The sequence below is a fragment of the Carassius carassius genome, chromosome 11, assembly GCF_963082965.1.
Source record: "Carassius carassius chromosome 11, fCarCar2.1, whole genome shotgun sequence".
NCBI lineage: Eukaryota > Metazoa > Chordata > Actinopteri > Cypriniformes > Cyprinidae > Carassius > Carassius carassius.
Window position 1 is genome coordinate 20,613,794 of NC_081765.1, and position 13,733 is coordinate 20,627,526.

The following is a 13,733-nucleotide window of genomic DNA, read 5'->3' on the forward strand; positions in this document are numbered from 1 at the left end:
TTAAATAATTTTCTGTTCACGGTTTGTATGCGCATTAAAAGCACAATGTTAATTGCCCCAGGCAAATAGCACTGACTTACTGGCATAAAGTGTAAGAACCCTAATTTACATAAAAGGGATGCGAAAAGTACGACAATGACCTCATTTAAATTCTCAGGGGGCAAGTGCTGTGATACTGGATCGCAGGTGGTTTGTGAATAAGACACTGGTTTGTGCGCTGAACAGTGCAACTGCTTAGTAAAATCACCTCACAGTATTTCCCACTGTACCTTGTACCACGTTATCTGTGGTTTTTCTCCAGGCTGAACGTAATCCTGGATGTCAGGGCAGGAGATGTCTTTACTCTTGCCCAGTTCTCCTTTTTCAGTGTAGCGCAGTTTTGAGTTATAACATCCTGCTGTGTCATTATCAGCAACCAGCAGAGTCATAGACACCTTCATACAAAATGTGGAATTCCTGTAACACACACAGAGTATATAAACTATCCATAATCAGATTAACACATACTCATGAGAGACATCACTGATCGTGAATTTGCTATTATCTCACAGAGCCTATACACTAAACAAATTATACGAGAATAAAACATGATTTTATTTGTAATTCAACCATGATAGATGTAATCTGACCATGATGGAACAGAATTTGTCTGCAATTTTCATGTAGGGCTACAAATAATTAGTGTTTTACTGATCGAATAGGAATAGCAAATTAATAGAACAAAATGCTCTCTCAAAGGCTTTAAAGGGTCATTTGATGAATTTTTTATCACTTTCCATTTTCCCTGAGGTCCACTTATAATGTAAGTTAATGTTTTTCAGCAGAAAAAAAAACATGTCAAATTTAGTATCCTTCACTCTCTATGACCCTTAATTAAATGTGAAATATATATATATTTTTTTCTGTTGTGCCTATAAGACTATGAAAGATGTGAAAGTACCGAATAAAATGTTATTGCAATTCTGAGTTCTGAAAACTGTGTTTTCATATTATTATGAGCATTTATTTATTTACTTAAGAACATAATTTCTCATTGATGAGTATCTCCATTTAAAGTGCATTAGTGTTTTATCCAAGGGCTTTGAGTTTAATAGCTGCTGATAAGATTTGTTCAAATTTGACCTTTTCAGTGTAATGACCTCACACCTCCTACCGGGTTACCGTGGTTACAGAGTGCTTGGGGTGGCAACCTGCAATGCCCTTGTCTCTTGTAAAATGCATAAACAAAAAAATAATAAATAAATAAATAAATAAACTATATGCTGTCTTTCTCTCTGCCCTATTAAATGTATAGCAAAGTCTATTTTTACACTGTTTTCAGACACCCGCATATTTCAGTACAGTCTTTTATTTATCACCCTATAAACCTAAAAAGAAAACAAAAATATCGTCTCTCTTCCGTCGATGTGCTGCTGAAAACTATTGTTTATGGTTTAATCAGGTCAAAGCCAGTCTCAGAGGAAACAGAACAACAACAACTCCAATTTCCTGTTGCTAACTGTGTTCTTAATAAAAAAACATGCTATTTAGCCCTGTTTTAAATCTAGTAAGCTGCCTACATAGACAGCTTCCTTCTTAGGAAGCATCCTAACTGGAACTGGAATCTTATAAGTGACTGATTTTACAACTAGCAGTTTAACATTAATTGGTTCCAGGGGATCTGTGTTTGGCCAGTTATTTTAGACTTTAATCCACTGCTGGTAAATGTTGTAATCTCAACAATATATTGACAAAAATGGTTGTTAACTCATTTGCCAGCTATTCAAAATGAGTTAAGCATACTGACTAAACCATATTGCTTTTGCAAGTAACATATAAATCATCAGAACTTCATTATATTACACTGACTTGAAAAAGTCAAAATTGCGAGCTAAATCAGGTCAACATTATTAATACAAGCTAAGAATGCAAAACTCTTTAGGGATGTTCATACCAAGAACCGACACACACCAATAAGTATAATGGTGAATGTAAGGCCCTTTCACACATACAGTCTTTCCTGGTAAATTACTGGTAAATTACATTAAGGAAATAATGTGTGAACAGGACCTAAATACTGGTAAATTCCTTCTGGCAGTTTACCGGTATGAGAAGTTGTAACAATACCAGCCAATTAACAGTAATGTTTTCTGTGTGAATGCAGAACGATATTACCGGTATAAGCATGTATGAGTTTAGAACGTGCTGATGTAAGACGTCTACTCTGGGCCAATCATAACATTCTGACGCAGATGACGCTTTTACTTTGTGATGTTTACAAAAGTAAAAAAAAAAAATCTAAAATCTAATATGATGTCTCTGGGCCAAAAACAGCTACATGAACGTGAATGTTTGACACACACACAAAAAAAACACCACTGACCATGTATACCATAGACCATGTATAGAATCCATTCAACTTAACTGACAGACAACGTAACTGCAGTGCATGCTTATAAACATAACTTGATTGTCTGTTGGTGTGGGTACTAATATACAGTATATAATAATATAGTTACTGTTATTGGTGTGAACGGGCCTTTATAAAGAGCATAAAAATACTAATGACATTATTTTTCTTTTTTCTTTTTTTACCAATTCCATTAAGTATTGATTGAAATAAATGTATTTAAAGGGAATATTCTTCACAATATTCTTCCAATATTCTTCACAATTTATTTTGTGTTCTGCAGAAGAAAAAAACACAGAAGTTTAGAAGAATTATCCCTTTAAAATGTCTCACAACTTGTTGGCCATCTTGGATGATTATTTACACAGATGCATTCTGATGGGAATGTTGTTTTTTTTTGCATTTGATACATTTGATGTTGCCTTAGAAATAAGGTTCCTTTTAAAACCACTTTCACATTGGAAGCATGTGTATAATTCCTTCAAATATTCTCTAAAAGGTCTCTCATGAGTACAACACATGAAAAAAGAATTACTGTACTCTGAAATATTATATTTTTCCTACAGTACATGAATGTTAGAAATTACGGCAGCACAGTATTTAAAATTAACTCTTTTGCTGTTTCTGTTTGTCTGTTTTCAACACACACACACACACACACACACACACACACACACACACACACACACACACACACACACACACACACACACACACACACAATAAGTGTGACATTCTATGATGCAAAAGTGAATATGATGAGTAGATTATCTGCTTTGACCTCAAGTAAGTCGGAACCTGAGCAAATGAGGACCCTGGAGAGTTGCCTGACTGTTTAATATGTGTGACAGTGGCCTGCGGCTTTATGGGAGAGTGCTGGAGTGGTAGTGTTTGAGTGATGGATGACAGAACGTCTCACTGTCCTCTGCTGTCGCTCACTTATTTCACTTCCAGTTTTACTGTCCATGAGAAGCTTTGGATATAGACACACACAACACAGCTTTGGAAACTATCTCATACACAACACATGCAGACAATAATACACACACACACACACACACACACTAATTTTCTCAGCATGGCGCTTTTCTTGAAGGCTTTGAAAGACAATGAAAATACATCAAAGGAAAAAGTTAAGCATGTTCCCCAATCCAGCTAATGTCCGAAAGACAGTGTGTGTGTGTGTGTCTCTTTGTGGATTAGCATTTCTAAGTGTATGAGTGTTCACACATACACATGTGGATGCGTCTTTCTCTCTCACCTCAGAACGCAGGAGTACAGACCGGCGTCCTGCAGCTCGGCAGGCCGAAACCAGATGGCGTCTTCCTCTTTGCTCATGCGTACCCCATCAAAGGAGATGGGTTCCTCAAAGTCACCATGTCCCAACCCAGAACTCCGGTACCACATCAGACTTAGTCCAATACTCTGTGTCTGGGTGTAGTTGGCTCTGATATAACCGTAAAAAAGAGCACACTTTATCCTCACGGGCTCTCCATGTAACACCTGGTACTTCAGATAGTCCACGGACCAATCAGTGCAGCCGTCCACTGCAGAGACACAGGAGGACAGAAATATTAGTCCCCACACCTTTAGAAATTTTCTTTATTCATTGACTATTTGGTCAAACTACAAAACATTAAACATTTAAAATAAGCAAATAATTACAGAATTGACTTTTTCAGGTGCAATATCTAATTTAGTTGCATTATTTTCATTGAGGGAAATTGTTGAATCCATAAACACACATCAAACACTGTAGGTAAAAAAAAAAAAGAAAAAAAAGAAAAAAACCCATCAATTTTTGCAGATAAAGCTTCAGATACAAACACAAAGACGAATTTTGAGCTATTGAAATGCATATTTAGTTATTTTTTCCCTCAGAAAAAATCTCGTAATTGAGATGTTAAGTCAATATGAGTCAGAGTTCATTTTAAAGCTTAGTTGCTATAGTGAAGTTAACCCGTGCAACTAATTATACACTAACTAATTTTGTTTCATTGTTGTAATTAAGTGCTGTGTTTTATAATGTTTGCATATGCAAGTACGTGTGTGTGCTGGGGGATTGCTGTGCACATGTGTATGTGTACACAGGAGATGGCAAGAGCTTGTAATAAAAGCAGTTAATTGCTTTTTGAAACTCTGGAGCTGAAGAATATAGAGCTATTGGAATCTGATAGGACAGTCAAATAATCTACTGTAGCCTTTATATCCTATATATATATATATATATATATATATATATATATATATATATATATATAAACGTAAATAGGCCACATATTTTACATAATTTGAATTAGCCCCCAACAAAATCTGAGGTACTGGTGGCCTTGAACAGTGATGGTTGATGCACTGATTTTCTTTCTAAGTACAAAGCCAAAAATAAAAAGATCAAACTGTGACAATTACTATAGCAATTTAGAAGCAATACACGTTTTATATATCGAGTGCACCAGTATTAAATATTTCAAACAGTATATTGATTTTGAGATTAATTCATAGTTCAGCAGTAAAACATACAGGGGAATCACTCAACTGTATTGGACCTTTGTCATACCTTGTCTGACAAAGCCTTTTCTACCAAACCAGATCCTTAAAAATAACTTTTATTGTTGTTACTCAACTAGTCAGATTTAATCAGAAATGTTTATTGTATTAGAATACACATCGTTACAAACATGTTACTTATTAATCTATTGCAAATATACATAGAGTTTGTAAGTTTTTTTCACATGAATCGAGGGAACAGGTTTGCACGTGATTATATCTCATAAATTAATGTGCTTCCACTGAACATATGGTTGAGTGTTTATATGTATAGTGGTCAGAGTATTTATGCTTCATTTTTTTATATGAACATGCATAATCGCCTTTGCACGTATGCATCGCATTAGGTTAAAGGGATTGAGTTTGCACTAATGCGTATGCATTAAGTTTACACCTAGTTTCAAAATAATATACAATAAAATATAAAAAGCTAACCTAATCAGTTATTTAATGTTGTTTAATACTTTTGTTTTTCCCTCAACTCATATTTCCATTGTGACCAGTTATGGTGCAACAATCTAGATCTTGTTAGTACAAAAACATTGGCTGTAACAATTTGTGTTAATTTCACATTTGATAATTAATTGTTTTCAAATTTTATCTTTAAGGATAGTCACAGTAACCTTAAGGAACTGGAATCATGGATAAACTTTTAGAGACAAGAACTTCTTTTTGTCACATTTTTTCAGCAGCACTATATTCATAAAATAGTTGTTTTTGTTTGTTTGTTTCAGAGTAGTACGCAATCGCTGTCAAGAAACAAAATGCTTTATTTTTGTATAATTGTCTGAAATCCTTTTGTTAAAAGGCAGCCTCTCTCCAAAGTAAAATGCTTTATTTTGAGCTCATTGTATGTTTTGTGTTTATTTTAAGACTTTATTGAAGAGCAGACAGACCAGTTTAATTCAATAGCTCATGATAAAAAGAATGTTAAATTAACACAAGTTGCAATTAATTTGCCTTATACTTTTAAGTAAAGAATGTTGAGTGAACTCATATATATTTATATACATTAATAAAGGTTTGCTTTTTAGCTTTACATAAAATTGTATAAACTTGGATTTACTTAGAAAGTGTGATGCATAAATGACTCCATAATTCAAATTATTTAGCATTAAAGTTATAGTTGGAGCACAATGCTAAAAGTCTTAATAGTCTATTATGTTTTTAGTCATTATGTTTTTAAAAAACTATTTTTATTTTATTTATTTTTTTTACTTTTGACATTGATTAAAAAAATTACCAGGGTATTATTTGACAGTTTTCATGAAAATCTTATATCACAGGCTCTTCACAAAACACTCATTTTACTTCTTGTGAGAGCATTAAAAACACAAAGGCTTATTATACAATCTAACATCCCCTAAATTATGATTCTATTCCAGAAAAGAAAAGCTCTTGTCATTGAGCACAGTCCTCTGTGTTCCTGGTTGACTGCATTGCCCTTGACCAAATTCACAAATGGCTAAATCCGTCTCTGTAATAACTTTTTTTTTGTAATAACGAATTGTGTTCAAATTAAGTGAAACCCATTACAGAACATTTTCTCCCCAGTGTGGAGGACAGAACATCCACTCATTATTGCGCTTTCTGTCGATGCTAAATGGTATGAAAATAAACAACATAAACTGTGCGGAAATGCTTTGTGACATACTGCTCATGTACAATATGCACCACTCAAGACGTTTTCCTTCATGCTGAATCCAGACGCTCGTCACTTGTGAAAATTCTGAGGCAATAGATGGCAGTTTGCTGAATCTTTTAAATGAATATGATATTGAATAAAAATTATTTGATGACATGTGCATTCTGCCAAATCAATTACATTTAATATGACAATTACATCACCCTTCTCTCCCACTCCACTCTCCTTTTTTTACATCTCTCATCGTTTTCTTTCTGTTTTGTCTTACAACTGTCTTGCATCAGTATGCTGTAACTGTACAGTGTGAAATGACTCTACTAAACCCTGTTAACCTCTTCAGGTGTCATCATTCCCTGCTCTCCATTAGTCCCTGTTCTCCAGTTCTGCCACTGTCCCTGGTGCTGATGTCCAGCTGTTTCAATTTATTTTCATGTCCTATTGAGATCAACTTTAGTTTTTTATGTTTGTGGTCACAGAGACTTGAATGATGTTCACTTAAAATAAGAAAATCTATTTTGATATAAACATCTTATTTTTTATTTGAATTTGATTAAATCAGTTCATCAGATCTTAATTAAATGTGACGATTGTGACCCAGTGAAACACAGGGAGAGAGAGATCCATTTGCAGGTATGTTTTTCTTTATTGGGGTAATCCAAATCGTAGTCCAAACAAGCCGGGGTCAAAACCAGAAACAATCCAAATAAACAAACAAGGAAGGTACAGGTAGGGAACAGGAATGGAAAGGGGAACAGGAACTCGGAATGTGAGGAACTCGGGAGACGAGAAGACTGGGTACGGCAGGAAACAGAAGGAAAGGACCACCACATCCGTGTGGTCGAGACAGAAGCCCCCCAGGGCGGAGCAGAAGACCACCGCATCCGTGCAGTCGGGACAGAAGCCCACCAGGGCGGCGCAGAAGACCAACACAGTGGGATCGAATTAACAGGAGAGCAAGTCTGGTTAGGCAAGTCTGAAACAGAGAACATGAACAAGTTAAGGGTAGCCTCCGTGGCCACGACAGGATCAGTCGGGCGCTCAGAGAGTTCGGCTGAGACGTAACGAGGCTCTGGAAGTTCCACAGAGGCGAAGAAAGACTCTGGTAGTTCAGTCGAGACGAGGAGAGGCTCTAGTAGTTCAGCAGAGACGTGGAGAGGCTCTGGTAGTTCCGCAGAGGCGTGGAAAGGCTCTGTTAGTTCCACAGAGACGTGGAGAGACTCTGGTAACCCTATGGTGTTAAGACTGGATTCCAGAAGATCAAGGCTGACTTGACTCTACTCATGAAGATTATTGGTGGCCTGACTCTGCTCATTAAGATCATTGGTGACTTGCATTTGTTCATGAAGAAAATTGGTGACTTGCATTTGTTAATGAAGATCATTGGTGACTTGCATTTGTTCATGAAGATCAATGGTGACTTGCCTTTGCCCATGAAGATAGTCGGTGACTTGACCTTGCCCATGAAGAACACTGGTGACTTGACCTTGCCCATGAAGATCACTGGTGACTTGACTTTGTTCATGAAGAATTCTGGTGACTGGACTTTGCCCATGAAGATCATTGGTGACTTGACTTGACTCCGGAGTGTCAACGGTGACTAGCCCTGACTCTAGAAGGTCAACGGTGACTAGCCCTGACTCTGGAAGGTCAACGGTGACTAGCCCTGACTCTGGAAGGTCAACGTTGATTAGCCCTGACTCTGGAAGGTCAACAGTGACTAGCCCTGACTCTGGAAGGTCACCGGTGACTAGCCCTGACTCTGTAGGGTCAACGGTGACTAGCCCTGACTCTGGAGGGTCAACGGTGACTAGCCCTGACTCTGGAGGGTCAACGGTGACTAGCCCTGACTCTGGAGGATCAACGGTGACTAGCCCTGACTCTGGAAGGTCACCGGTGACTAGCCCTGACTCTGGAAGGTCACCGGTGACTAGCCCTGACTCTGGAGGGTCAACGGTGACTAGCCCTGACTCCGGAGGGTCAACGGTGACTAGCCCTGACTCTGGAAGGTCACCGGTGACTAGCCCTGACTCTGGAGGGTCAACGGTGACTAGCCCTGACTCTGGAGGGTCAACGGTGACTAGCCCTGACTCTGGAGGATCAACGGTGACTAGCCCTGACTCTGGAGGGTCAACAGGAACCTGACTTGACTCTGGAGGGTCAACGGGAACCTGACTCGACTCTGGAGGGTCAACGGCAACCTGACTCGACTCTGGAGGGTCAACGGGAACCTGACTCGACTCAGGAAGGTCAACGGGAACCTGACTCAACTCTGGAAGGTCATCGGGAACCTGATTTGACTCAGGAGGGTCAACCGTGACTGTCATCCTGTGCAGAGGCGCTGGACAAGCAGCCATCTTGTGCCATGACTCTGGACCGGCGGCCATCTTGGGCAGTGGCGCTGGGCCGGCGGTCATCTTGGGCAGGGGCGCTGGGCCGGCGGCCATCTTGTGCTGTGGCGCTGGGCCGGCGGCCATCTTGGGCAATGGTGCTGAGCTGGCGGCCATCTTGTGCTGTTGCGCCGGGCTGGTGGCCATCTTGCGTCGTGGCGCTGGGCTGGTGGCCATCTTGCATCGTGGCGCTGGGCTGGCGACTACCTTGTGCTGAGGTGCTGGGCTGACGGCCATCTTGCATCGTGGTGCTGGGCTGGCGGCCATCTTGTGCGGTGGCGCTGGGCTTGCGGCCATCTTGGGCAGTGGCGCTGGGCTGGCGGCCATCCTGGGCAGCGGCGCTGGGCTGGCGGCCATCTTGTGCAGTGGCGCTGGCACGGCAGACGTGCGTTTCCTCTCCGCTCTCCGTCCGCCATGGTGAGACGGCGGCTCCGATCTGTCCCACACGAGCCCCGGGTCGAAGTGGGGCCATGGTGGAGAGCGATGCCGGACTTCTTCTCGACCACTAACTCCTCTGCGACCTCCCCTGGTCCCACAAAAAACGAACAGGCGGGTTCCCTCAAAACCACTCCTTCTATCCCGCTCGGTGGCTAGGGAGGAAAAATCAAAGAACATACCGCTGGATCCTGTTTTCTGGATGGAGTCCTTCTGTGACGATCGTGACCCAGTGAAACACAGGGAGAGAGAGATCCAATTGCAGGTATGTTTTTCTTTATTGGGGTAATCCAAATCGTAGTCCAAACAAGCTGGGGTCAAAACCAAAAACAATCCAAATAAACAAACAAGGAAGGTACAGATAGGGAACAGGAACGGAAAGAGGAACAGGAACTCGGAATGTGAGGAACTCGGGAGACGAGAAGACTGGATACGGCAGGAAACGGAAGGAAAGGACTCCATGCAGACAACAGGAAAAGACTGGTAAATATAGGGAGGCTAATGACTAATGAGTGAAGGCACCTGGTGCAATTAACAGGAGTGCAATTACTGTGATGAAGGGACAAGGCTAGTGGGAATTGTAGTGCCTACGGTGAGGTGCCTAAGGGGAAGTGAGCCCACTAGTGGACACCCAGGGAAACAGAGACCAGGCAGCGTGACATTAAATCTCAACAGAAACATATTACTGAAGCTTTATCTCTCTGTTTTGCTACAATGCAGACATGCAGTTAAGAAAAGTGTCTATTTTAGTATCTATTTTAGTAACATTATTTAGGTTTATGGTTAATACGTTTCCTGCAGAAACAACTGCAATTGTATTAGAACAGTTTGCATCTAATCATACAAAAATGTTTTGATTCCTTTATATGTAATTCTTAATTTATTCCTATTATATATATATATATATATATATATATATATATATATATTCCTATATACATAACCTTTATACTGTTTATGCACTTAACAATACACAGTATTGGTACAGTGTGTAAACCTATCAATCTCATCATCTAATCATGCATATCCAAGCATTACAAAAGTAGGAATGCTAGAACTGATCAAATGTGACATTTATAATGTTACAAAAGCTTTTTTCTATTTAAAATAAATGCTTATCTTTTGAACTTTCTATTCATTAAAGAATCAAAAATTTGTTTTATCATGTTTCCACAAAAATATGAAGCAGCACAACCGTTTTAACATTTATAATAATAAGAAATGTTCCTTGAGCACCAAATCAGCATATTATAATAATTTCTGAAGGGATATGTGACTTGAGTAATGGCTGCTGGCTTCAGCCTTTTTTATTTCATTTAGTTATTTAGCAGGCCATGAAAAGCATTGCATACCAGAATGGGACCAGACAGAATATTGCTAAAATAAGTATTTGGGTATTGGTTAACAATACTCAATAAAACATGCAGCATAAGTGATACGAGAAGATAAATTATGAAAAATTACAAAGAACAAAAAGCAGATTTTTTCTCTGAAATACCATGCACTGATGAATTGAGTGAGTGACGTGACATACAGCCAAGTATGGTGATCCATACTTGGAATTTGTGCTCTGCTTTTAACCCATCCAAAGTGCACACACACACACACACACACACACACACTGTGAACACATACCCGGAGCAGTGGGCAGCCATTTATGCTGCGGCGCCCGGGGAGCAGTTAGGGGTTCGGTGCCTTGCTCAAGGGCACCTCAGTCATGGTATTGAGGGTGGAGAGAACAATTCCTGCCAGCCCGAGACTCGAACTTGCAACCCTTGGATTGCAAGTCCAACACTCTAACCATTAGGCCACAACTGCCCCCAATTGTTCACAATAAGACCCAGAACTTAGATTCAAAAAGTAAACAGGCTCCATCTTCATTTCATGTTGAATTAAAGTGTATTTTTTAAGCTATTAAAATATTATTATAGTATATTTTTTATGGTATTAAGGTCTCTGGGACTCCAAACAGAACATGAGTGTCAAATCTAAAAGGAGCTGTAAGTAACACCACGCTAATAACACAGTCAAAGAGAGATGAGGCAATTATATAGACATATTAAACCTGAATGCATTGACCCAATAAACTATCGGTACATGCCTATACACTACAGGCCTGTGGCTTTCAAATGCACACATGCAAACACACAGTTAGCTTTTGTTGTTTGGACATTAATGATTTCCATAATGTATGAGGGCTGAGGAATGTAGAGACAAGCTTCCACTCTAATGCCAGGTGTGCTTTAAATGGCTTCCCAACGCTATAGGAAACTCTGACCTTTTTATATAAGCAAAAGGGGGAAAGCAACAGAAGGAAGGAGAAAGAGAGATGTTTCATCTACACCTCCAGCTAAGAACCTTACATTTCTTTTGCTGCATCCCAATTCGTCTACTATTCTTCCTAAATAGTATTCAAAATTAGAATTAGTATGTCCCAAATTGTAGTATGTTGAAATGAGTATTCCAAAAGTACCCTGATGGTTTACTGCTTCCGGTAGATAGTGCAGATCCGTGCATAATCTAATGGCTAATACTGCCCACAAAACATTGCGCTGTGGGCGAGGATTCGATTAGAACTACAAACATGCATGAAAAGTGTTAAAAAACTACAGGCATAGTGGATATGTGAGATCGACGGTCAGGTAGAGAAAGGGGATTGAGTAGTAAATAATCAATATCTAACCAGTTGAAAAATATTTATTTAATGTTATCCGTGTTTTATTTCATGTGCAGCAACACTGTGAACTTTATAATGTTATGTTTGGTCATTAACTTTTAAATGCATCATTATGCAAAAATATGATCAGAGTTCTCGGTAGGGGTGGCCGATATGGAAAAAATATCATATCACGAGAAATATCAAGTATTTATCACATTTTTTGTCATGTTGGTTTTATTATTTTGCAAGTTGTCTGAGCATTATAGCCAAACTAATTTCCCTATTATAAAGACAAAGCCTTTCAAACAGTGATTTATTTTCAGGTACAATAGGTGTAATTAGCAGGAGCATTCAAGAAATTGAATGAACAAATATAAAAATAAAATACTATATGAACTGATTCCTAAAGCAACTGTATTAAATTTCTTCAGTCAAGAGCAGTGAGTGATTTTTGTTTTTGTGCTTTGTTGTTTTATTAACGTTAAATTGTACACCCAAAAATAAAAATTATGTCAGCTGTCTGTCAATTCTGTGATAGTGCTTTATTTTTATACCACCATTTACTCTGAATGAGTTTCTTTCTAATTCTGAACATAAATGCTATTCTGAAGAACAAGGAAAACCAAACAGTGGCTGATCCACAGTGACTTCCAGAGTATTTTTTGCTACTATCAAATTCAATGTGGACCAGCAACTTTGCCCAAATTCTTCAAAATATCTTCTTTTGTTTTCAGCATAAGAAAGAAATTAATACAGGTTTGGGATAACGTGACAGTGAGTAAATAATGACAGAAATTACATTTTAGGGTGATCTATCCCTTGACAGCAATGACAGTAGGCTGCATGTTTAACCCTTTAACACGTATGATCACACCGGTGTGATCAGTTTTGGCTGGCCCCTGAAGCCTACGATCACACCGGTGTGATCAGTCTTGGCTGGCCCCTGAAGCGTACGATCACACCGGTGTGATCAGTCTTGGCTGGCCCCTGAAGCGTACGATCACACCGGTGTGATCAGTCTTGGCTGGCCTCTGAAGCGTACGATCACACCGGTGTGATCAGTCTTGGCTGGCCCCTGAAGCGTACGATCAGCGAACTTTTAGTGCGTCACGTCATCAACTGCTGAATTTAAATTCTTTTTCTCGCTTTGACTGGCACAGAGCCAGATCGGACGCGCTGAGTGCTTGTCATATTATCACACATATTCCGTTTTTTCAACCATTTAATGCTTATTTAAAGTTTCAGACATTTAAATACGCATGAATATTAGCAAAAACATACATTTAAAGTTTGTAAAATATACGCTGATGTCTGTGGAAACAGAAATAATGATCCTTACAAATATAATCTGACGACATGTTTTTATTGATATCATATACAGATTGTGTAGGTAACTAAAGTTTACTCTGCTCTTCTCCCTGTTCACTGGATTCCTAATTTAACGTGTTTCGGGAGGAGAGGATGAATTTGCGTGTTGTAAATCCTACAGCTTGGATTCAAAGCAAACTAACATGGCTGCGCCCATCACCTGGTATAGATTACATAACACGGTCGATATAAAAGTGTTCAAGCTACCAAATATATTCACTTGCACTAGGGGTGTAACGGTACGCAAAAATCACGGTTTGGTACGTACCTTGGTTTTAAAGTCACGGTTCGGTTCATTTTCGG

At 39.1% G+C, this 13,733-nt stretch overlaps 1 protein-coding gene across 1 annotated transcript in view; it reads right to left on the reverse strand.

Moving 5' to 3' along the window:
• LOC132152998 (interleukin-1 receptor accessory protein-like 1-A) overlaps positions 1–13,733 on the reverse strand; it is a 114,489-nt gene that overhangs the window by 44,206 nt on the left and 56,550 nt on the right. Inside the window, exons 3-4 of the mRNA XM_059562066.1 lie at positions 3,651–3,936; positions 270–456 (exon numbers count right to left, since the gene is read on the reverse strand). Coding sequence (XP_059418049.1) covers positions 270–456; positions 3,651–3,936 — 473 coding nt within the window. The remainder of the gene's footprint in view (positions 1–269; positions 457–3,650; positions 3,937–13,733) is intronic.